General features: G+C 44.1%; 1 protein-coding gene across 1 annotated transcript in view; it reads left to right on the forward strand.

The window, feature by feature from the left end:
• Positions 1–24,495, forward strand: part of FGFR1 (fibroblast growth factor receptor 1) — a 92,101-nt gene extending 67,606 nt beyond the window's left edge. Inside the window, exons 7-18 of the mRNA XM_081333918.1 lie at positions 1,801–1,991; positions 3,270–3,420; positions 7,542–7,738; positions 11,517–11,662; positions 13,042–13,163; positions 14,210–14,320; positions 14,509–14,699; positions 15,746–15,868; positions 17,899–17,969; positions 19,138–19,275; positions 21,649–21,754; positions 23,052–24,495. Coding sequence (XP_081190044.1) covers positions 1,801–1,991; positions 3,270–3,420; positions 7,542–7,738; positions 11,517–11,662; positions 13,042–13,163; positions 14,210–14,320; positions 14,509–14,699; positions 15,746–15,868; positions 17,899–17,969; positions 19,138–19,275; positions 21,649–21,754; positions 23,052–23,228 — 1,724 coding nt within the window. The 3' untranslated portion in view covers positions 23,229–24,495. The remainder of the gene's footprint in view (positions 1–1,800; positions 1,992–3,269; positions 3,421–7,541; positions 7,739–11,516; positions 11,663–13,041; positions 13,164–14,209; positions 14,321–14,508; positions 14,700–15,745; positions 15,869–17,898; positions 17,970–19,137; positions 19,276–21,648; positions 21,755–23,051) is intronic.
• The last annotated feature ends 1,038 nt before the right edge of the window (positions 24,496–25,533 follow it).

Raw genomic sequence — 25,533 nt, forward strand, 5'->3', positions numbered from 1 at the left:
GTTCAATCAACCGCTTTAGAGCATTCTGGCCAGGCGGTTCAAAAACACACTTCTAAGCATAGAAGTGACCCACGTGTGACCTTATCTGCCATCAAATTTGCAGCTTCGGGAATCTCCCTCTCTCCCCCAACACTGCATAATCAAAATTTGCCCCTGCAGTCTAACATGCACAAAGGGGAGTATAAAGCTTATTTAAGGCCTAGGTATTGTAAAGTCTCAGCAGGTAGCCCTACCTAGCTGACCTTCTCTGAGCTAAAATGGTAGGATTCATCCTAGTTAGCATTTGAATGGGAGGCAACGAAAGAATATTAGAGCTGCAAAATAGACTGAAAAGATTTTTTTTTTAAATGGAAAAAGGGCAACTGCTGCTCCGCATTGCCAAGAAAATATTGATGCTTCCATAGAATCGCCAAAAAGCAAGCCTATTAAAAGAGGATCTTTACCTTTAACATCATAAAAGGCTACGGCATGGTTCTCTCATAAAGATTCATGAGAAGGTCATGTAAAGAACCACCTGCAAGGTCCTTTATCAATGGAAAGCATCCCAGCTCCCAAGTTCTCAGAAAGCCGGAGAGAGAAAGAAAAAAGAAAGAAAGAAAGGAAGGAAGGAAGGAAGGAAGGAAGGAAGGAAGGAAGGAAGGAAGGAAGGAAGGAAGAAAGAGGGGGAGAGAGAGAGAGAGAGGGAGAGAGAGAAGCTCCCAGCCTAATGAACTTTGGTGCACATTGGTATGACATGGAAAGGACTTTTCTGCTTGGGATTTTGTAACTCCATCCATGGCATCTCAATAAATCTTGCTAAAAAAGAATTCTCTGAGAGTCATGTTAGAAGAGAATCATTGTTGATGTGAGGAAGATGTCAAAGAGGTGAGGATTGGGGTTTTTTTCCCCTTGGGAATGGGGGGGGATGCTATTAATAAATGAGTTCCAATTGCCTCAGTTAAGTTGATATCCAGAGGCACCTCTGGTATCTCAAAAGATCTCCAAATCTCAAGTTTTCTTCAGTTGTTAGTTGGGCGGCAGAAATCCCCTTCTTCAAACTGGTTTTCTAGCATTCCAATACGGCGCAGAGAAAGGAGTATTCAAAATGCAGAGAGATGTGGAACCTGACTGTGTAGTTTGTACAGTTTCCCTTTTCCTTTTAGCAGTAGTGAGCAGGCAATGGACCATCTTATTAGAGCTTCCTTTTTGTGGAATTCAGGAAAAGATAAATAAGTAACTAACTCACCAGACTGACACTGAGGAGCCCTCTACTGTTATTCATTGCATTTTTTTTCCAGAATGTTATAATGCACCACTTTTGGATAGTGTAAAATAAAGCAAAATCCACACAAAAATTAGAATGTGGTGGAAGAGTCCTTCCAAAACCCCGAGAGATTGCTTGCAAAGGAGAATATCTATTTTAAAAAGTATATCCCTAATGCATGCCCCTAATGCAGGCCACGATCACGAAAAATCAAATTCACAAGTGAACCAGAAATGGAGATTTTGTATCCTGAATGGAATTATATCCTTGGGAGATTTAACTGATACGGATTTTTAATATTTTGTTTGGTCTAGGTAAAAGTGATTGCTCGCTTAAGTTTCTCTCAAGTTATAACATTTATTGTAATTTACTTTTTTGTTTGCTAAGCTTCTACTTTTGTTTGTAACATTCCTTTTTCTTTCTTTCTGGAGTGAACACTCCTGACTGACAGGCAGCTTCAAAATAAATTGGCAGAGTGATATGGACTCTCTCACCATGCCTTCTTCTGTTCCATTTATCAGCCTGCTGGAAACTCTGTTCTCCTGTTTCTTTTCTAGAGCGATCTCCTCACCGGCCTATCTTACAAGCTGGGCTCCCAGCTAACAAGACGGTCTCATTAGGTAGCAATGTGGAATTTGTCTGCAAGGTCTATAGTGACCCTCAGCCCCACATCCAATGGCTGAAGCACATTGAAGTCAATGGAAGCAAGATTGGACCAAATAACTTGCCTTTTGTTCAGGTCTTGAAGGTAAGGCCTTTCAACTTGGGTGATGTGACATTTTAGTTCATTTGAGGCTTATTTCTTAAAGATTGGGAGGGGAAGCTTATGATGCATCTCAGAAACATGGCCATGTAGCTTGGATTGAAGAAATAATATGGGTCCGGTCAATCAGACAGACCGTGTCAACTTGGGTTAAGTTTGGAACTTGGCAGTTCTAGATAAGTCTACAAAAGGGAAGCAGGTTCTGAAGGAGATCTGCTTGAATGAAGCTCAGATGCCATGGTTCATGTCTATGACCATAAATAGAATCAAATGCAGTTGTTGAGTACACATTGTTGAAGACTCTGAAATGGCCAGGGACTTCTTTTATTTGAGGCTCTCCTTATCAAGTGTTAAAGATTGCTTTAAATATCCTTGTATGCCAAGAAAAATTTCATGAAGTTTCCCAGTGTCTTCTGGTAAAACTGCATCTGTGGAACTGAACTGGGCCACATAGCTGTAAAATTAATACACTTCCTCCTTTAGCATATGTTAGGGTGGCAACCTGTAAGCTAAGGTTGTGGGTGGACCTTTGGAAACATATGGTGGATGCATTCACAAGATGGCTGCCACTGAGGGCTTCACCATTGACAAAGCGGCATATAAATTCAATAAATAAATAAATAAAATGGCTATGCCACTGAGTATCACAGGCAAACACCGTTTATTTACCAAAAGTCATACTGGGCCCCTGAGATGTTCTTGACATCCCTGGAGGGGCTCAAAGACATTTGGTAAATGATCTGGGCCCAGTGCTGTGGAATGCAAGATGTCACCTTCCTACTGAAATCTTTTGAAAAGTAAACATTGAGAAAATTTTAAAAGGGAGGAATCCCTTTTAAGGCGTTATTCCTAGACACACCAAGGTTATGTCTAGGAATAATACTGCTGTCCATGAGCCTCTTGTTATTACCGATGTCTGGTACAAGGTATATCTTAAGCAAGACATGGGTTTGATGTAATTTGTGCCCCTTTCCCAAGATTGGCAATTGTAAGATGCGTGAACCTCACCTCAACTCCCAGAATTCACCAGTTGGCTGGGGAATTGTGGGAGTTGAAGTCCATGCATCTTTAAAATGCCAAAACTGGACAGCCCTGCCCTAGAACTTCCTCAAAATGAGAGAAGCCAGGAAACTGGGAGTGCCCCACCCCTTGTTTTGGGTTGAGGCGAGGGGAGGTGGTGGTATGGTTGTTGGTATTATCTCAGAGCTGCAAAGCCCATCCGTTGGCTTCCCAGTGACTCCTGTGTTGTTGGTCTTGTTCTAGCACTCGGGAATTAATAGCTCTGATGCGGAAGTGCTGACCCTCTATAATGTGACAGAGGCTGAAAGCGGGGAGTATGTTTGTAAGGTTTCCAATTATATTGGTGAGGCTAACCAGTCTGCGTGGCTGACCGTCACCAGACCCATGGCTGAAGGTAAACGGGAAGAATGCCACTTTGGGCGATTCTTAGTGGTGGAAAAACCAAACTTTTGTGGCTCTCCTGTTTCTCCTCTGTTTCTGGTGCCATAAGCCATGGAAAAATCCTCGGAACGGCCGATCAGTTAGTTTCACGCTCTTTTCTCTTCTTCTTCCTAATATTGTGTTGTTTCATTCATCCTTTTCCTAATCCTCTTCCTTTATGAATTAAACTAGAAGTGAGAAACTATTCCTAAAATTTTTCTGCTTGAACACCAAATTGTGGGGCTATTATTATTTTTTTATCTCTCCATCGGGGCTCTGTTATAAACTGGTCAGAAGAATACGGATAATGATCTCATTTCTTCCCAAATGATTAAATATTTCAGTTATTGCTGTCTCAACCTAGATCTCCTTTTGAGACAGCAAAATCAAAACCTCCTTTAAAAGACATGCACCTTTGTGCGGGTGTTACACTGTTTGCCCCGTTGCTGTCAACCTGGCTGTCAGTGATGCAAGCCTTCCTTTTAGTAAGTCTGATTTTGAATTCTGCAGCTGTCTTGACTTTTCCAGACAAAACAAAATGGCGGCTTCTCTTGGGTGTCTTCCTATTGGAAACAACCTGCTCCCTCTTGTCTTTCAAGAGCCTGTCAGCTCTATCCCCCAACCTTTCTCTCTTCTCTGCCTCTTCCATTTCCATCCACCCCGTGTCCTGTCCCACGCCGTGAAACTAAGCTGGTCTTCGCCTTCCCAAGGTCCATTTTTCCATGTGGCCCATCCCCCAGCATGTCGATGGGCAGGGAGATTCAATATGGTGAAGGGTTGTTTTATTGTTTGTTTTTAACACTGCCCGCTTTAAGCCAGCCTGGATTTGGTGGTTGCCCTAAGGCTGTCTGTCATTAGGCTACAGTGGTGTCTCTGTGTCCTTCAGGAGTCTTTTAAGAGGCATGTTATCTCCTTACTCTTCCTTCAGCTTGTCTTACATTTGCTCGTCCTATTTCCTTTTTTTTTCTTTTTGTTTTGTTTTGCTTCCATTTTTCTCCCCTTTCTAGACAGCTGGTGTTAACACAACTGACAAAGAAATGGAAGTCCTTCACTTAAGGAATGTCTCCTTTGAGGATGCAGGGCAATATACTTGTTTGGCGGGTAATTCTATTGGGATCTCGCATCACTCTGCATGGTTGACAGTTCTAGAAGGTATATACCGGTTCTGTTCCTTTCTCTGTCTCCTTGCTGTCTCTTGGACTAGCTTTGGGAAGTAGCTGGCCATGGTTTGCAAGAGCCGGGCTCCTTGGAGGTAGGGAAGGAGGAGGAGTGTAGAGGGCCCCCACCAATTGGCTTCCTCTTATGGATGGCATTGTATATTGGTTAACCAAAATGCATCTGGCAGCCCCTGTTTAGGAGAGAGAGTCCCTATCATCCTGCAGGTAAGCCATTCCCTCTCATTTGGTCCTATTTTCTCATCTGCCAAATTGGGATAATCACAGCCCCCATCGTGGCTCTCGCAGGCCAAGGTCTTGTTCATTTCTAATTTGAGTTCAACTAGAGGCTAGATCCAGGTTTGTCATAGGCCAGTTTCATTCTTTCAAGCAAGGCCGTCGCCCTTTCTGTGCTTCGCTTTGTCTTTGGCAGAGAGAAGACAAGAGTTGGCACACAGGGCCCAAAAGGTTCAATTCCAGGAGCTTTATGAGAAGGACTCTAAAATGGTAGGAGGCCAGCCAAATGAAACCCAGGACAGAAGTCGGGGCAACATCCTTTGATTTCCAAACTTTTTCCAAATTGGAGGCACGTCTGTAAATGCTCAAATGCATCATGGAAAACTGTGTTGCTTTTTAAAAAGAAAGCAAATGAGCCACAGTCCCTACAAAGAAGTCGTTGTATAATGCTCTTTATCAGGGCTGCAGGGCCTGTCAATGTTCCCCTGTGTGTGCAAGTAAGAACACACAGCACACGGTTTTTCTCATTCTTCTGAGTAATGAGCTCTGCCCACTTTCATCACAATAAAACTAAAGGAGGCAGTGGCTGCCCTTCTCTCCAGGTGTGGTCCACATATACTGAGGATTAATTTATTTTAATTGGGGTTTTATTTGTACAGGGATAAATTTAATCTTTTTTAAACTGGTTTTAACTTTTGTATTTTTGGTTTTTAATTCCCTGTAAACCACCCTGAGTCCTCCGGGAAAGGGCGGTATATAAATGTAATAAAATAAATAAATAAAATAAATATACAAAGACACCAACTTAGAAGTCAACGCAATCCTGCAATAATTATTCATCGTTGCATACATACATCCACGTGAACAAACTCTGTCCAAGGGATACAAACAACTTGGAGGGTGTCCATCACAAATTGCTATGGCCGTCTTCCCCCAGCCGTTTTGCCACGGACAACCTGCCACTGGCAATTGGCGGATGAGATTTATCACATTGAGTCATCCCACATAGAATTGCCCATGGTGAGTTGTCCGCGACAAGTTGTCCCATTGCGAGATGGCCTTGGGGTGGTGGTGGTGTGTGTGGGGGGGTGCTGGCTGTGGCGAATTGTCCCACTCAGCTTGGAGGAACTGGAGATCCATTTTTCCCTTGCCCGGTTTATCTCCATGCAAGAGACATAGGAGAAGATGGGACCACTGTGGTTCCTAGTTCCCTCCCCCAAGAGCGGATTACCCCAGACTAAGTACCCCAAGACCCAAAATAAGACTTATTCCTACGTGGCCTTGAATGAGAATGGAATCTTGCCTTGGTAGATTGGAATCTTGCATTCTTTGTGGGCTAGAAGGTTTTGCATGAGTTTCTCTTGGTGGACAGACCTGCTGCCCTGGTGAGGCTTCTTTTTCCAGCCATCAGTAGGTGGCCGGCAAGAACCTGATAACTGACTGGGGAGAAAGGCATGAACTATTGCTCTAGATTGTGTTCATGCCCCCTTCCAAGTCTGTTCTGTTATGAGGGCTCACTATTCCTCTCCTTGTCCCATCTCCACCCATTCAGAGCCCTGCCATCTTTAATGGGAAAGATGATAACAGGGCTGTTAATTCTCTTTGATCACATCTCCTCTCCCCTCCTCAACCCATCCCCACGGCCATTCTCTGTTTATTATTATTATTTTGGGAAAGGAAAGATGGAGTGGGGAGGGGGGGGAAACTTTGATTTCTTGCTTCATCCCCTTTTAAAGCATTGCATCTCTACTCAGTATCTCTGCATAATACATTCAGAATATTGTTATAATACCGGCAGGTGTTTTTTTTCCCTTGCTGGTACTATAGCTATACAATGTATAGTCAAGTTTTAAGCTGTTGCTGCAGTGGCACTAGCTAGAACAAAGCCAGGTAAGGTAGTACCGCCATCTCAGAAACTGTTTTGCTGCTGAGAATATTTCAGAGCGAAAACTTTTTCCAGTTTGGTGCAACAGCAGAAGTGGCTCCACTTGATCTCCTTGACAGATCCGTTGTGCAAACCTGGTCTTGTATCATTCTGGGAAAGTCTGATTTGACAGCAGGATGTGGTCTTCAAATCAGCCAACTTTTACAAACGAGGACAAAATGAATGAGCTGGAAACCCTTTTTCAGGCATTTATTATTAGTGGAGAGTTGGGAGGGAAGAGTATGAAAGATTGCATCCTGTTGCACTGCCCAAGGTCAAAGTTAGCCTCCTTTGAAACAGCCACTGCAGTAACATCAAACAAAATCAATGGACTTTCTTTAGACTCAGTAGCCACATGTGAAATTACTGGTCTAAAGGAAGGGATTCCAGCATATCCTACACGAGTCCATTCTGGAAACTGAATTGGTGATGCTGGTTGGGTTGAGAGGTGCAAAGTCTTTGGTATCACCTCTCCCTCTTTTATTTCAAGGTCATGCAGAGGCCTACAGAAACATCCCAGCTTCGTGTTCAATGGTACAGACTCTGTACTAAGCCAGGGTTGTTGTTTTTTAATTATAGTTTCTTGACCAAGCACTAGTACCCTGATTGAAGTATTATACTAAACCATAGCAGTGGTTGGTCAAGACTCACAAACATGCCATGCCAGGACCAACATGCTAAGCTTGGCATGTGCTGTCCTTTTGACCCCACTGATTTTTCTAGCCTTGCGGTTCTTGATTGAGGATCTTTTGTGCTAATGCTTTCTTTATACTGATTCAGCTATAGAAGACAAACCAGCTATGATGGCCTCCCCTTTGTACTTGGAGATAATCATTTACTGCACGGGGGGCTTCCTCATCTCCTGCATGATCGTGACTGTCCTCATTTACAAGATGAAGAGTACCACCAAGAAGACCGATTTCAACAGCCAGTTGGCTGTCCATAAACTGGCCAAGAGCATCCCCTTGCGCAGACAGGTAACAGAAAGTAGATAGGGGGTTTGACTGCAACCTATAATCCCCCTTTCAGACTGTAGCAAAGCAGGCTGCACCTCAATCAGAGGCACCTATTGTTCTTTCCAACTCAACAAAATGTCAAGAAGATGTTCAGTGGGGTTTCAATACTTTGTCCATTAGCACAGAGGTCCCCAACCTTTTGGGCACCAGGGACCGGTTCCATGGAGAGAGGTTTTTCCACGGACCGGAGGATGCATGATTTTGTGTGCTGCCTGCATCCCGCAGATGGGGCTTTGCTGCTTTGTGCGGACCAGTTGCTGACATGCCGCGGCCCGGTACTGGTCCATGGATCAAGGGTTGGGGACCCTTGCACTAGCAGGATAACTCTCCAAAATCTGAATAGAACAGGAACAAATGCAGTGTGGAGGACGAAGCTACCCAAAGGAACATGGAGTTTGAAAATGAGCTCCATCTGGCAAGGGGCTGTGGATAAAAATGCCCCCATCCATTAGTATGGGAGAGGCAGTGGGGCAGTAGCCCAGAATATTGCTGCCTGCTCCTTTCTTAATCTCCCTTCCTTGTAGGATACATGACCCATAGTAGCTTGTCCTGGGTTGTAAAAATTGTTAGAAAGCTTGCTCTGTAAGGTTTCCTTATCGTTTTAGTCCTACCAACCCAGCAAAAAGCTGAAAGAAATTAGGTTCAAGGACCTTGGGACTTTGTCCATCCATCAGCTGGATAACTCTCTGAAAACATAGCAGAATGGAAGCAAATTTGGTCTGGAGGAAGATAATCTGGCAAAAGAGAAATTGTTTTTAAAATGATCCAGATCTAGAGAGAGGTTGTAGAGGAAAAAAAATTCCCGGAAAAAGGTCCCCCAATGCATCTCTTTGGGAGAGTCCATTGTGAATAGGGCTGACTCTTCCATTCTTAAGCCCGCCTCCCCTCTAGTCATGTGACCTGGGGAAGATGTATGACGAAGGGATTAAAATAACAGGTAGTCCTCAAATTAGAGCTACAACTGAGCTCATAATTTCCATTGCTAAGCAAGGCAGCTGTTGTGAGTAATGCCCTATTTTTGCAACCTTTTTTTGCCTTGGTTGTTAAGTGAATCGCTGCAGTTAAGTGAATAGCAGCAGCTGTTAATGAATCTGGATTCCCTCCTTGACTTTGCTTGTCAGAAGCTGGCTGGGAAGGTTGCAAATGGCGACCACGTGACCCCAGGAAACTTCAACCATCATGAAATATGATGGGGATGCTGCAATGGTCATAAGCGTGAAAACCAGTCATAAGTCATTTTTTTTCCAGGGCTGTTAACGAATGGTCGTTAAATGGATGGTTGTAAGTTAAGGACCAAGTGTAATTCTAAAGAGTTGTTCCCAGCCTTGTTTAGCTTATGTTTTCATTCTTTGAAAAGAAGAAACTCAAAAGATCTGGGCAGAGATTAAAAGATGTAGCACCTATGAGTATGAGAGCAGCTGCCAGTTCCCAAAATTCTCCCTTCTCCCCTCAATTTAGACAGTTTTGTTTTAAAACCACCTGAAATATTGCAGGAATGCTGAAGTCTCATTAACGAGAGTTCGGGCCTCACCTGAGAAGGAAGTTAAAAAATCTCAGAGGTGATCTTGACTGTCCATATAACGCGAAAGTAGGGCCCTGCCCAGCTTGGAAGCCATCAAGATGGGTGTCGTGTTACGAGAGCTACTGCACAAGGCTCTCCATTTTATACATCCAGGTTTATTACTCCTGGAGTTTGCAGGATATTTCATTTTACTTTTTGATACCCCTGTTTCTCACAGTGGGGCTCAGCACAGCATGCCAGGAATCAACACAAACACAACCGTCCGTAGAAATGACAAAGCGATAAAGTGATCAACCCTAAAATAAACTCTTTGAAGACAACAACGGCATCCGTTAAACCAAAATTCATCTGAAAAAGGCAGTCCCTGATGCGGAACAATTGTCACCTTGCAAACTTTGCCTGTGTGCAAATATCTGGTCTTCAGCTGCAACAATAGGTGGTTTGCCAGCTTCCCAGCATGTATCAGGAATTCTGCATCAGGATCCCTTCTTGAGCTGAGCAAAAGCTATTCAGATCCTCCGCATGGCATGGCTAATTAAGGATCTTTATTGGACACTACACCAAGCCACTTAAATTAATTGGTGGCTTTATGCCAACATGAGGATGCAAAAGCTACTTAACCTCCTCTGGAATTTAAGCCTGGGGCTGCTGTGAGCCACCCTTGCTTTGTATTTCTTTCCTCATTTAGTGGCAGTTTTATATTAATGCATTCAAGATTCTTGCCCTGAAACCCTCTGGCTTCCGATGAAGCTCTCATAAACTGGGGCCTTGGTGGTTGTGAAGTTGATCTAAGAGTTGGTTCCCAGACTGATAAAATTCTAAAGATTCTTACATAAAGAGCCAGCTGCAAGCTTCATGAGAAGCAGTTAGAAAAACAACTAGAAAAAGGTTCCTGCCCTATCGTAGCTTGGGGACATGGTGGCTGTAGATGGGAAATAGTTCAGTTGCTGGAATTTTTATAACCTCTTCTCGAAAATTCTTTCTAAAGAGGCTCTGTGATAATTGTGCTTGGAAGAAGCAAGAGTCTGACATTATGAATGAGTTTAGATACGCAGGCAGAGGAGGCGGCCCGTGTTAAGGTGGCTGCTGTCTCTTGCTAGTCTCTTCCAGCCCTAATTTGCTGTGGAGGCTTGCAAAGAATAGGAAGGACGAGGTGGCTGTTTTGATCTTGTATCCTTGCGATTTTTTTTTATCTCTGCAGTTCTGCTGGTTGAGGCTGGGGGCCTAGTTTGCAGGGGCCGGTCCAGACGTTTTCTCTTGACTCTTCTGATCCAGAGCTAGTTTGCTCCTCCTGCACTTAAGTAGGAGTTAGTATGCATGATGGTTTAAAGGCTCTTTCAGGTTGCATGCGCAGACAATGCTTTTGATAGGCTGATTGGAGAAGTGATATTCACAAACATACATGCACAGACATGAAGATGGCCTTACAAAAAAGTCTTCAGACAGCTATGCTGGGCTTCTCAGAAGCTTCCCGGAATTGTTTCAAACGGGGACACTTTGCTGATAGCACAGAATGAAGCATCCCTTCAGATGGTTTCACAGCCCTATCGAGCAACACATGTGCTGGCATAGGCCAATGGAGAGGAAGGAAAATAGTTAAATCCATTTTAAATGTTGTGGCTACAAGAAAGAAGGTAAGGGCTGTAGAATGCTCATGTAGTCCAATTTCTGGGGAGACTGGAGTTTAGGAAGCCATTTTATTCCAAATTGGACCCTGGTTAAGGCAGAGGTCTCCAAACTTGGCAACGTCAAGATTTGTGGACTTCAATTCCCATAATTCCCCAGCCAGCATAGCCACCAGCAAGTTTACACAATACTTATCATAGCATTGTAGCATAGCTGGCTGAGTTGAGCTCCAGAAGTCTTAAAGTTGCCAGGTTTGGAGACTCCTGGTCTAAGGATAAGTATTGTACAAACTTGCTGATTGTAGCTTTCCAGAACCACCAAGCAGAAGGTTCTCTAGGTTTTTCCATTCATGGGAATGAACGTAGCTCCTTCTGCTTACAAAGTCAACGGTCAACCATTGATACATGAGTCTTCTCCCAAATCCCAAGATCTTAAAAGTATCTTTATAGCAGGAAGGGCACCCAGTTCCAGCAAACGGCGACCTGATTGGTTCGAGGGCAGGCAATTCTTCCCCTACCAAGCTCCCAACTGCATATTCTCAAGAAGACTTTGACAAAGGTAACCCCCACTCTCTCCCTTCCTCTGGTGCAGGTCTCGGCTGATTCCAGTTCCTCCATGAACTCTGGCGTGATGCTTGTGCGTCCCTCAAGGCTCTCCTCCAGTGGGACTCCAATGCTGACCGGGGTCTCTGAATATGAACTGCCAGAAGACCCTCGTTGGGAGTTACCCAGGGACAGGTACCAAATTCTCCTCTCCGTTTTGGATGGGCTCAGCCAAAGAGGCACGTCGAATGTTTTTAAACAGATGTGTCAATGGGGGAAGCTTTCTGCCCATTGAACTGAGCACCCACTTTCTTTCTAAATGCAGTAATAAATTGAAAAGGCAGAGGCAGGAAAATTTCAGAAACATTATGTTATTTTTCCCCTAACGAGGATCTTTTTTAAAAAAAAATGCATAGCCAACTTTGTGGATAACTTTTCTGAACAATCAACTGGAGGAATTTTTTTTAGCATGAAGTGAAGGAGATGTGCAGGTAGTCCTTCACTTACGGCCACAATTGAGCCCAAAATTTCTAACTAAGTGAGACATTTGTTTTGCCCCATTTCACAACCTTTCTTGCCACAGTTGTTAAGTGAACCACTGCAGTTGTTAAGTTAGTAACACGGTTGTGAAGTGAATCTGGCTTCCCCATTGACTTTGCTTGTCAGAAGGTCGCAAAAGGGGATCACATGACTCCGGGACGCTGCAACCGTCATAAATATGAGTCACTTGCCAAGTGCCTGAATTTTGATCGCGTGACCGTGGGGGATGCTGCAACAATAACCATGTTCCGAGCTAAACAACTGCAGTGATTCACTTAAGAACTATGGCGAGAAAGGTTGTAAAATGGGCCAAAATCACTTGACACTTGCCTCGCTTAGCAATGAAAATGTTGGACTCAGTTGTGGTCGTAAGTCGAGGACTACCTGTATTGCAGAAGGCAATAACTATTGAGAGCCCTTGTAGAATTCCTTTTACCTTAAACAACTAGGCCTGGATTTTGAGGCTAGAATGTTCTACAAAGTCTCTGAGAGGAATGGTGAGATATTTGCTGGATCGTACAGACAGTATCAAGGGACGCGGTGGCTCAGTGGGTTAGGACGCTGAACTTGTCGATTGGAAGGTCGGCAGTTTGGCGGGTCGAATCCCGAGTGCCGCGTAGCAGAGTGAGCGCCTGTTACTCGTCCCAGCTTCTGCCAACCTAGCAGTTCGAAAGCACGTAAAAATGCAAGTAGAAAAATAGGGACCACTACGGTGGGAAGGTAACAGCGTTCTGTGCTCCTTTGGCGTCTAGTCATGCCGGCCACATGACCACGGAGACGTCCTCGGACAAGCGCTGGCTCTTCGGCTTTGAAACGGAGATGAGCACCGGCCCCTAGAGTCGGAAACGACTAGCACGCATGTGCGGGGGAACCTTTACCTTTACTTTTACCTTACAGACAGTATCACTGAACAGAAAGCAAAAAAAAGCAATTTAGACCCACACTTCAACCCATTTGGCTGAACGCCAGTTAATTCACTGCAGAGATTATCAGCCTCCTGCTAAAATAACCATGTTTCTTTGCTTTTATTGTAGGCTGATTCTAGGGAAACCCCTGGGGGAAGGATGCTTTGGGCAAGTTGTACTAGCTGAAGCAATAGGCTTGGATAAAGACAAGCCAAACCGAGTTACTAAAGTGGCAGTCAAGATGCTAAAATGTAAGTAAGGTTACAGTTATATTTCTAAATAGCCCTCCTTGTCTTGCTTCTTGCAAGAAGCTCTAGGTGAGAGCCGTCATCTTATTCTGTTTGGGGCCTCTTGAGTCTTTTAACATTTGAACTTATTTTAAACCGTACGTATCCATTCTTTCACATCAGCCAATGAACTGCAGCTTCAGGTGTACTTCAAATCTCCTTTAATATGTGTGCGCAGATGTGTGTGTATGGCTGTGTCAGGAATACACACACACACAGAGAGAGAGAGAGAGAGAGAGAGAGAGAGAGAGAGAGAGCGCAAGGATGATTTGAAGTTCACTGAATCCGAATTTTGTGTATGAAGAGCCATGGTGACGCAGTGGTTAGAATGCAGTACTGCAGGGTAATTCTGCTGACTGCCAGCAGTTCAATCCTGACTGGCTCAAGGTTGACTCAGCCTTCTATCCTTCCGAGGTTGATAAAATGAGGACCCATGCTGACTCTGTAAACCACTTAGAGAAGGCTGTAAGGCACCATGAAGTGGTATATAAGTCTAAGCGCTAGTGCTATTAATAGGAGACTAGAAGGGAGGACAAGAAGCAACGGATGGAAACTAGTCAAGGAGAGAAGCAACCTAGAACTAAGGAGAAACTTCCTGACAGTTAAAACAATTAACCGGTGGAACAACCTGCCTCCAGAAGCTGTGAATGCTCCAACACTGGAAATTTTTAAGAAGAGACTAGACAGCCATTTGTCTGAAATGGTATAGGGTTTCCTGCCTGAGCAGGGGGTTGGGCTAGATGACCTCCAAGGTCCCTTCCAACTTCTTCTTCTTCTTCTTCTTCTTCTTCTTCTTCTTCTTATTATTATTATTATTATTATTATTATTATTATTATTATTATTATTATTATTATTATTATTATTATTATTATTATTATTATTATTATTATTATTATTATTATTATTATTATTATTATTATTATTATTATTACCGGATGCTTCCAGTATCTTAATCTCCTTTCAGTGCATCCTTGATCCAATCAAGACTCGGTATCTTTTTCCTCCCTAGCTGATGCCACTGAAAAAGACCTGTCTGACTTGATCTCAGAGATGGAGATGATGAAGATGATTGGGAAACACAAGAACATCATTAATCTCCTTGGAGCGTGTACTCAAGATGGTAGGTGCTTCTAAAGTGGGAGGCAGTCTCTCAGTGATAGAAGCTCTCATGCTCATTCTTCCTTGGCATCCTCAACTGGCCCTCACTCCAGATGGCCAGCGAGGTGTCAGAAATAGCACATGAATTGAACTGGGATGGCGACAGTATCACTGTCTCTACTTAAAGCTTCTTGTCTTTTTCTGTGTCAGGCCCGCTCTATGTGATAGTAGAGTATGCGTCCAAGGGGAACCTAAGGGAATATCTACAAGCCCGTCGGCCTCCTGGCATGGAATATTGCTATAACCCTACCCACGTCCCAGAAGAGCAGCTCTCTTTCAAGGATCTGGTATCCTGTGCATACCAAGTGGCCAGGGGCATGGAATACCTTGCGTCCAAAAAGGTGAGCGATTGCAAAAGGAAGGAATGATAGACTTTGGGCAGCTGATTAGCAGCTTACGAGATTGAGAGTGAGGACCCAAATAAGTGAGGACCCAAAGCATAAGAGATGAAGATGTCTGGGAGAAATTTTAATAAAGGAGAATATTTGTAGTTCAGGGTTGAGGGGTCCCTGGTGCTCTTTGAACCTGGATGTTTTCTTCCAGATGTTTCATTACCCAAACTAAGTAACATCATCAGTGCCGGTCCTTCTTCTCAGTCCTAGCCCTGATGATGTTACCTTGTTTGGGTAATGAAACATCTGCAAGAAAACAACCAAGCTCAGAGACCACCAAGGACGCCTTACCTTGGATTTTCCTTAATGGTGCCACTTATTATCATCACCCACATTTATACTTACAGTAGCACTCGTGGTGACTTGCAGTGGTAAAACCTGACTCAAGACAAATCAGAAATAAAATCAGTACTGTTACTGTGTAGTCTATTATCCATTAAAAACGGTTGAAACAGTTTGGGATTGTAGTACCATTTTTGTGTGCTTCCTGCCTCAAAATGGCAGTGCCATTGGAGAGGCATTTTGAGGAGCCTTAAAAACTAAACGTCGGAGAGACCAGTGGCCCTAGGCTAACGAGAGCCCACTTTGGAGTTGAAAGGATCAGGAAGAAAGTAGTAGAATGGTTGATGAGATGATTGCTGATTTGTGAGCTGCCGTAATACATATGTTATGGGACAATGTACAAATAGCATTCAGTTAACAGATCATCACTTAGCGATCATTCAAAGTTACAGCAGACCTCCCGGGAGCTACTTATGACCTGGTTCCAGAATTTGCTTGGCTTGTATCATATTTTTTTTGTCTTGACACAATATTTAGCCTTTTAATGAAATTTGGAGTTGTTTGTAAAAATAAAGGTGGGATAGAAACAAACAAAAAAGATACACTTAAGTTTTTGCTGGTTTTTGCTGATCTTCAGCCCCAAAGCTTTGTCTTTGCCTTCCAGAGCTGCTCCACTATAAGAAGTCTGTTGTGGTCTGTGTTTCCCTGTTTAGTGTATTCACCGAGATTTGGCTGCCAGGAATGTGCTGGTAACGGAAGACATTGTGATGAAGATTGCTGATTTTGGCCTCGCTCGAGACATTCACCACATAGATTATTACAAGAAGACGACAAACGTGAGTGGCATCTCTCGAAGGGGGCTCAGATTATGCCATGTTCAAGCATCGCAGAAAAGCTCAGTAGAAAATTGTAAGAAAGGATGTGGAAATTTGCAGAAAACCTTCAATGGTCACATAGACTTAAAAATGTCTTAAAGACGAGGGAGGGAGGGAGGGAAGGAAGGAAAAAGGAGGAATCCGTACCTGTTTAAACTGGATTGTTGAGGTCTGTACAACTTTTCTAGATTAGGTATGTGCAGCATAATTTTCCAATGCAGTTTTCCTCTAGTCACAAAACCGGGAGGAAAGTAGATTTTGGGGTGAAATTAAATCCCGCTCAGAAGTTATCTCAGCTTCCCAAGATACTGTTGGGAAGATCAGCTTCCTGTAGCTTACTTATTGTCCTTGAGACTAGTAGGCATTGCAGAATAAGGCCAATACATTTGCACGTTCCTTATTCACGTAGTTTTCATGATTCATAAAAAAAAAAGTAAAGGAGTCCCTGTAGATTTTACTCCACTAGTTGTTGCCAACTGTAGAGGGTGTTGCTCATCTCCGTTTCAAAGCCATTTGAGCCAGCACTATCCAAAGACATTTCCATGATCACGTGGTCAGCATGAAATCACGGAGCACTGTTAGTTTCCCACCAAGCTGGTACCTATTTATCTACTCACATTGGCAGGCTTTCGAACTATTAGGTGGGCAGGAGGTGGGGCAGGAACAGGAACTCACCCCATCAGGATGTGGCGCTCGGTTCTCAAACCTGGGCTGCTGGGTTTCCAGCCGACAATCCCAGTGTCTTAACCACTGAGCCACTGCCCTGCCCTCTGCATGGTTCATACAGTCCAGAAAAACAAGATTTCCCTTCTTATTGTCTGTGTTCCTGTCCTTTGTGAAAGAGGAGCTAAAAAGGTAGTAAGATATTAAATAGCAATGGCGTCGCTTAGTTCAGCAAGATGACTGCATCGGGTTCCTTCAAACAACGAGAGAGAAGACATTATTTCCAGTTATTTCCAAATACCCCTCATCTTCCGTTGCTTTTGTTTATTGCTTTGGTATGATGAACATCATGAAAATCAACTGGATCTCTTTCTACCATCACAAATGAGGCTTCATTGCTCTGTTGGTGGGTAAGGCCAGCCACAAAACACACACTAACTAGACCAGGGGTAGGCAACCTCGGCTCTTTTATGACTTATGGACTTCAACTCCCAGAATTCCTGAGTTAGCATAGTGTAGCTGACTCAGGAATTCTGGGAGTTGAAGTCCATGAGTCATAAAAGAGCCGAGGTTGCCTATCCCAGAACTAGACAGTAAGCTAGCTCTCCGAGAAGCTATGTATTATCCCAGCGAGGACTTTATGAATACCAAAATCATTTTTGCAAATAGATGTGTTCCACTATTGAGCTTGCTATTTAAATGTTAAAAAAAACAGGCACAGAAAGACTGCTTCAAACTAAAGGAGATATCTTTGGATATATTGATCCCATTTATATCCCGCCCTTCTCCAAAGACTCAGGGCGGCTTACAATCTAAGAAGCACAAATCAATGTGCTTAGCAATAGCCTTCATTCTATGTATATGCCTGCTTATTAGGGCTTTCATACACCCCCCAAGCAGCATTATTACAAAGTCAGCTTACCGGTAATTGCCCCCAACAATCTGGGTCCCCATTTTACCTACCTCGGAAGGATGGAAGGCTGAGCCAACCTTGAGCCTGGTGGGACTCGAACCTGCACTAATTGCAGGCAGCTGGTGTTACTTAAGGAGGCATTAGCCCACTGCTCCACCAAGGCTATATATTGATGCCTATGAGCACAGTGTTGCTTACTAGTCCTAACTGCAGTCTGTCTTCTGATACAGATCAGTGGGACAAGTCGTACTAAAGGATCAATGTTGGGCTATGTGCTGAATTTAAGCCTGGGTGATCGCTGGTGTCCCAGCAGTCCTTTCTGTCTTGTAATTTCTGCATTAGTGATCTTTTTCCCCTCGCACTTCTCTCTTCCTCATCATTTCTGGATTCAAGCGGACTCTTTTCTGCTTTCTAGGGTCGTCTGCCAGTCAAATGGATGGCCCCAGAAGCCTTGTTTGATAGAATATACACCCACCAGAGCGACGTGTGAGTATTTCTCTGACTCCTTAAAGCAGGGGTCGCCAACCTCTGAGCCATGGCCCACGATCGGGCTGTGGCCCATTCAGAACCGGGCTGCTTGAGCAGCAGGTCAGCACACACTTGCATGCACATGGCTTCACTTGCTCGAGCGGTGGACCGGCACACACACACACACATGTGCACACAACTCGACTCATGCAAATCAAGCTGCTCGTGTGCCGGGCCACCAATCACACTGCACACGCACGTACTAGGTCATCGCTCACATGGCTTGGCTCCCCTCTGCCCCCCCCCACCAAACCAGGCCACCAAGCTGCAAGGTTGGGGACCTTTGCCTTAAAGTACAGTACTAGAAAAGATTTCCAATTGAACCTCTCTGTTGGTTCTCTGCACCTAATACGCTCTCTTGAGCTGGATAGCTATTGGGAAATTCCCAGCCAGGCAGCAGGAAGATCTCAAATGCAGGATTAGCCTCAAATCCTTGCGTAGGCACAAGAGATCCAGAATTGACCTCTTCCTTAAGGATCCAGAACTGACCTCCTCCTTAAGCTCCACACAGCCATATCTATCTATTCCCAGGTGAAGGCTGGCAGTCTGGGGAGATTCCAGAATATAATAAAGTAGTTGGCATGCTGGCTGAGGAATTCTGGGAGTTGAAGTCCATGAGTCATAAAAGGGCCGAGTTTAAGACCCCTGACTTAGGGTTTCCCCTTCTTAGTCCTGCCTGTTTAATTAGAATCACATTCTCCCTTCTTTCCTAACATCCCGCCCCCCCCTCAAATTAATTTGGTTGCAGATCACAGGCCCCTTAAATTTTCTAGCATTTTCAATTAAGGCTAGTATGCTGGGGATTATTCCCCAAGGTGGAATGTAGCAGATGTGATCCATCTCATCTTAATGAAATGCTAATTTCTATAAGCAAGAACAGTATTTTCAGTCTGTATTACTTGGCAGGAAGGGTGGCTTGGTCTAAAATCTGTTGCTGGCTTCCATCTGGTTGCCCGTTTGAGGGCCTCCTTCTTTTGGTGTGTTACTTTACACCACTGCAAGTTTACTTAAAAACAAAAACAGAACCTGACAAGGCTCCATAAGTCCATTGACTGTCTGCCACTAAGTAATAGCCTGCTTGTAATTGCTGCCCTCTAAGGCACGATATATCTTGTGTCCTAACCAGGTGGTCCTTCGGTGTCCTCTTGTGGGAGATCTTCACCCTGGGTGGCTCTCCGTACCCAGGAGTGCCAGTGGAGGAGCTGTTCAAACTGCTGAAAGAGGGGCATCGGATGGACAAGCCCAGCAATTGCACTAATGAATTGTGAGTGCTCAGTTGGGTGGGTGGTTTATTTATGCAGTGTGATGATAATGCTATCCATTCAGTCATATCCAACTCTTGATAGATTCCATGGGCCGGGTCTCTCCACATCTTCCCATCATGCATTACTTCTTTTGAGTTTTTTCTACAGTGGTTAAAAAGGCTGAGTTTGTCAGCTGGAAAGCTGACAGGCCAGGTTCGAGAGCCGAGCAGTGCCTGAAGGGGTGAGCTCCTGTTACTTGCCTCAGGTCCTGCCCACCTAGCAGTTTGAAAGCATGCAAATGGGAGTAGATAAATAGGTACTGTTTTGGTGGAAGGGTAACAGAACTCTGGGCACCTCAGCATATAGTCATGCTGGTCACATGATCATGGAAGCGTTCTTGGACAATGCTGACTTCCTAGGCTAGGAAACAGAGATGAATACCACCCCCTAGAGCTGGGTACCACTGGGCAAGGGAAACCTTTACCTTTATTTAGCATATGGCAATGTCACATTAGCCAGGAGACTACAGTATGACTACAAAGTAGGTGTTGGCCTGCTGATAATTGCTAGTCCATTCAGTTCCTGGTCTTGCACAATCCAGAGTGCATCGCAAGGGTCAGACTAGCTCCACACTCAGAAAGATTCAACGGCATTCTGCAGGGTCATTCAGGGCTTTCTCCTTCCACGGATGCCGCGTCACACTCAGGAGTCACACCGGGGAAGGCCCAGCGCTACCGTACAAAACACCATTATTTTCCCACCGAAGTGGTATCTATTTACCTACTTGCATGTAGCATGCTTTCAAACTGCTAGGTTGGCAGGAGGTGAGGCAGGGGACAAGAGCTCATTCTGTCGTGTGATACTAGGGCTTGAACTGCCGGAGTACAGATCTTCTCCAGCATCTTTAAGTCATTGAGCGCCTCTAGTTAGGTGAGTAAGGATGGCAAGCTGCATAGCCAGCTTGCAAAGACACTCACCAGCCCTGGCATCTAGCAAAAGAATGTTTCCAGCGCCACAAACTATTCCCCGCTTTTCTTAAAGTGCCATGTTCTGAAAAGACAAAAGGTTTTTTAAAAAATTTTTTTACAAAAATGAAAATCCATTTTTCGCTGCTCCTTGGCTCGGATGACTCCTCTTACAGCTTCAACGGATGGAAGCTAATCAATGAAATAAGGAGAAATTTCCTAACAATGAGAACAATTAACCAGTGGAACGGCTTGCCTTCAGAAGCTGTGGATGCTCCAACACTGGAGGTTTTTAAGAAGAGACTGGACAGCCACTTGTCTGAAATGGTATAAGGTCTCCCGCTAGTGCTGGGGTTGGACTAGAAGACATGCAAGGTCCCTTCCAACGCTGTTATTCTGTTATTTTATTCTGCTTCACCTTCCCATTGGAAGGAGAGCCAGAGCAGGATGGGGTCCTTTGCAAGTTGGAAACGAAGGGAGCTTTGGTCAATGCCTTCTTGGCAGGCAGTTCTCAGAATACTGAGGTCAGTCCGTTGTGAACATGAGCTACTCTGAGTTGCTTCCAGGTTTGACAATATTCAAACATAGCAAAGTGCCTGGGGACTCCAAATGTAGTCCATAAGAGTAAGCATTTTTGAAAACAGCGAAAATCTCAGTTCTCACCTGAAGTTTCATCCTACTCAGATGGTGTTCCAGAAGAGCTAGCTGTTCTCCAAGGCCTTGGGTAGAATGGATGGGACCCAATATTTGGCCTATGTTAGCCTATGTTTTGATGTTAAGTGGCTAGATGATCATTCTTGTTCATTTATTTTGTATGCTGTGAGCTACCCAGAGTCAACATGTAGCCATGTGGCACCTAAATTGAATGAATGAATGAATGAATGAATGAATGAATGAATGAATGAATGAATGAATGAATGAACAAATGGATGGATGGATGGATACATGGATGGATGGTCGGATGAGTGGACACATGCATGATTTGGTATTTTCAGGCCGTTTTCCCTTTTAAATTATTGTTCCTAAGTTGGGGTGTTTTTAATGTGTGAGGTTAGGTCATATGATGGTGTCCAGGTTTGAAAAGATTGCCAACTCCTGGAATTGCTGGTTTTCTCTGGTGGGTCTAGGACAACTTACTGCAGGACAACTTGCTGCGGACAATTCCACATGGTATAACAACGCAATAAAAATTATCCGCCATCATTTCTTCAACATTATTTCCATTTTGTCAATGGAAATAATGAAGAAACAGTGGCGGATAACATTTATTGCATAGTTATCCCACATGGAGTTGTCCCACAGGAAGTTGTCTCATGGCGACTTGGCTACGGCAAGCTGTCCCATGGCGCATTGGCCGTGGTGAGATGCCCATTCCGCTCTAGTTTTAACAGCGTAGATGCAGGCACCTTAGTTGCTCTCTCTTCCCAGGTACATGATGATGCGGGATTGCTGGCATGCCGTTCCATCCCAACGGCCGACATTTAAGCAGCTGGTCGAAGACTTAGATAGGATCGTGGCCATGACCTCAAACCAGGTAAAACACGCCCAACATCCATTTTGCCCTAATTAAATTGCTGGGAGGTTTTCACTGCATTCTTATGGGTGGTGGGTGAGTAGGTAGACAAAACAATTAGGTAGGGCAGTGATGTAAAGTGGGCGCTGGAAAATCACAAGCATTAGGGGCAAATTATCTGAGATTTTAGGCTGGTTGCACCATTTTTAAATTTAAATTATGACCATTGCAGGGTACAAATTACTCAGTTTGTTTGATTGTTTGTTTTGTCTCATATATCAGGAAATTATCTACTGGTTTTTGACAATAAAGTCAGAAGGGTTCTGGGGCTAAAACAGTTGCTTGATGTCTGCAGTTAGTCCTATTCTGGACTAAGTAGCTTATTCAAATCTGGGTGCTCAGTTCCAGCTTGGTCACTATTGGGGCTACTTTACTCTCTGTTCCTAATTGGAGAAGTAGAGATTCCAGTTCATACATTTTATTGCATGAACATTTATAGGCACTATTAGCCCAACTATATGTGTCAGTGAATTTCTAAATAAGCCGAAGGTACACCCTCTGTATGGTGCAAAGCAAAACAGAACATAGCCACCGTTTTCTTATTTTTAGTCTGTAAATAACTGCACCTGAATTCATACGTGTGTCTTCACAGCTGCAGAAAGATGTCTGGTTGAGTTTTGTACTGGGGAAGTTCTTGATGCTCTCTGAGCTTGGTGGTTTTCTTGCAGACCTTTCATTACCAAACTAGGTAATAAATGGTAGCACTGATGATTCAGACATGGTACCTGGGCTTCTTTCTCTTTTTTTGTTTGTTTGAAACATTTTGCTGCTTGTGCAAGTAGCTTCTTCAGGTTTAGATAAGACAGTGAAATATTTCAAACCCCCCCAAAAGAAAATAAGTCCAGTTGCCATAACTCAATTTCCATATAATTCTACCTGGATGACTGAGAGTCTTCGTCAACATATACCGAGGCACTGTATAGTTTGATGGTTGATCATGAAAAGTCTGCCAGATAACCAAGCTTGGAGAGCATCAGGGACCCTTCAGTTCACCCTTGAGCCACTCATTCCCTCTTCCATCGTTCAACTTTTGTACTTTCTTCAAAGAGAAATTACATCAGCTTCATTTCCTTTAGGAAGCCATAGAAAGATAGCTACTTACGCACATAATTGTAGGTGGGAGTTCCATCAGAGCAAACACAACTTCTGTGGCTAATTCCCTGTGTCTCTATTTTCATCTGAATTCATCCCCAAGGTCCTTCCTACACCTTGAGAAGAGTGCCAGACACTGTCCTCACAATTCTCTCATTCTCTTTAGGAATACCTGGACCTCTCTCTTCCATTGGACCAGTATTCTCCCAGTTTCCCAGACACTCGCAGTTCCACCTGCTCTTCTGGAGAGGACTCTGTTTTTTCCCATGATCCCCTCCCTAATGAACCTTGTCTTCCCAAGCACCCACCTCACCTCGCCAACGGTGGACTGAAAAGGCGCTGATGCCGCAACATCTGTGGGACCCTTCTGTGCATACGAGGGTGACGTCTGTGTGTCAGTGAATGAATGGGTGTCTGTGTGTGTGTGAGTGTGTGTATGTGTGTGTGTGTGTGTGTGTGTGTGTGCACAGACTCCATCCAGCTGGGCTGGAGGGAGGACCACCGGAGGGCAGCCATTAAAGAACTGTGAAAAGTCCATTCCAAGTAGCCAAACCTGCTCACCCTCATCTTCTTCAACACACTGCCATCTGTTGCAAGCCTTAAGCCTTCCGAAGAGCTGCTCATACAAATCTTGTGATCTGGGGTAGGAAGTGGTGTTTAAACAACAACAACAACAACAACAAAAAAGGAAGATCCAGATGCCTATTCCTAGCCAGAAGCATGTTGTTACTTCTCAGAAGGAGATTCTGGGGGGGGGGGGGGGTTGAAGGACATTCCCATGAAGACAGAAGTCCTTTATTTTGTTCTCACACATAAATCCAAGTTCTGCAACCTCTTGAGAGAGCAGAAAGCAAAAATCAAGGCTGCTCTGCATGATGCTACTTGTGGGCACCAGGATTCTCTTAAGCTGAAAAATCTTTAGCACCTGCTACTTGAGGATCCGTCACTGTCGCACGGTGGCATCTTAATTCAACATTCTGCAGGTTGGAACAGAGAAAGCAACCCCATTGTTTCTGATGTGTCTTAGGAGCTCACTGACCATTGGTACTTTGCTGGCCAAACCTGAAAGCGATCTACTGCATCGTACACCATACACAGCTCTGGCCTAAAATGTAAAGGAGGCAGCCGCAGGAACCCAGGGCTTGGACATATTCAGACAAAGCAAAGGAAATTAAAGAACTTTTGTACATAGCTGCCACAAAATGTATAAATATTAATTATATATTTACATGTCTTTTTTTTTTTTAATGGTGGTTACCAGAGAAAATATCACCCTGATAGTAAGTTACTAGTGACTGGTAGGTATCAGTTGCTATAAAAGAAAACCCAAACAAATCGTATATTTTGCTACTTCTGCTGGTTTTGCTTTTGTTTTGTTTTGTTTTGTTTTAAATTATGTTCTAAAACTTTTTATTTTCGGTTTAGGTACTTCAATAAAAATTGCTGTTTCGGTTTTATATCAAGCGGCGAGCCTGTGGGTAACCAAACCTCTTAGGGGGATTTGAAATCTTCCCCATCTCCTGCACACACACACACACACACACACAGGTCACCTGTGCTTTGGACCCCTATGAACCCAGAGCCCCCTTCACCACACGACACACCACTCCCCAATAAATCACCTTGATTTACTCCCTTGCTGTTAAGACAGAGCAATGCCGGCAATCATATTAGGCCCGAAGCCTCGTAGCGTAGTGAGTTTAAGAAGCCTGCGTGCCCACCTCCCCTTTTACACTGAGGGAGGAGCAAGGTTTCCCAAGCAACCCACGGGCAAATTCTCCAACAGATTGTGCTAGATTGGCAGCTTTGAATAGGTACCGGTGTTCCTCAACGTGCCACCACAGCTGAGCCCAAAATTTCCACTGCTAACCAAGACTGTTGTTAGGTGAGTTTTGCCTCCTTCCAGGACCTTCCTTGCCCCAGTTGCTAAGTGCACCACGGCAGTTGTTAAATTACTAACACGGTTGGGAAGTGAATCTGGCTTCCCCCATTGACTTTGCTTGTCAGAAGGTCACCAAAGAGGATCACGTGACGCACACACACACCCGGGACGCTGCAACTGTCCTAACTACATGCTAGTTGCCAAGCATCCGAATTTTGATCACGCGACCACAAAGATGCGGCACTGGCTGTGCGAAAAATGGTCGTAAGTCCCATTTTCCAGTGCCGTCGTAACTTCAGACGCTCACTAAATGAATGGCTGTAAGAGGAGAACTACCTGTTACTCTCCTTCTCCTCTGGGTAATGCCCAAGACCCCAGGGAGTGACTTATCTAAAGCAACAGGGACCTTCCAATGGGATGCTTTTCATTTTCTAAATGTCTTGTCCCTGTTTTTACTTGTAAGAATTACCCAGCCAAACGCTTGGTAACAATCCAGGTTTTTGTTTTTTTTCAAGGGGTAATATTGGCTTCTTCTTTTTTTTTAATTAAGAAGATAGGAATTCGCCAATCTGCATGGCTCATCCTGGTGCTTCTTTCAATCTTCCTTTTTCATTTCTTTATTTGGGCGTAGGGGAAAAAAAATCTAAATGATTTGTCTCTATTCTATTCTCTTTTCCTCCTTAAGCCTGGTGGCTATTTCAGAACTCAAGCCTTATAGGAGAAGGGGATTCTCTCCAAGTTATGAGAAAGATCTCCACTTCCTTTT

This window comes from Vipera berus (assembly GCF_964194415.1).
Source record: "Vipera berus genome assembly, chromosome: 8".
Taxonomy (NCBI): Eukaryota; Metazoa; Chordata; class Lepidosauria; order Squamata; family Viperidae; genus Vipera; species Vipera berus.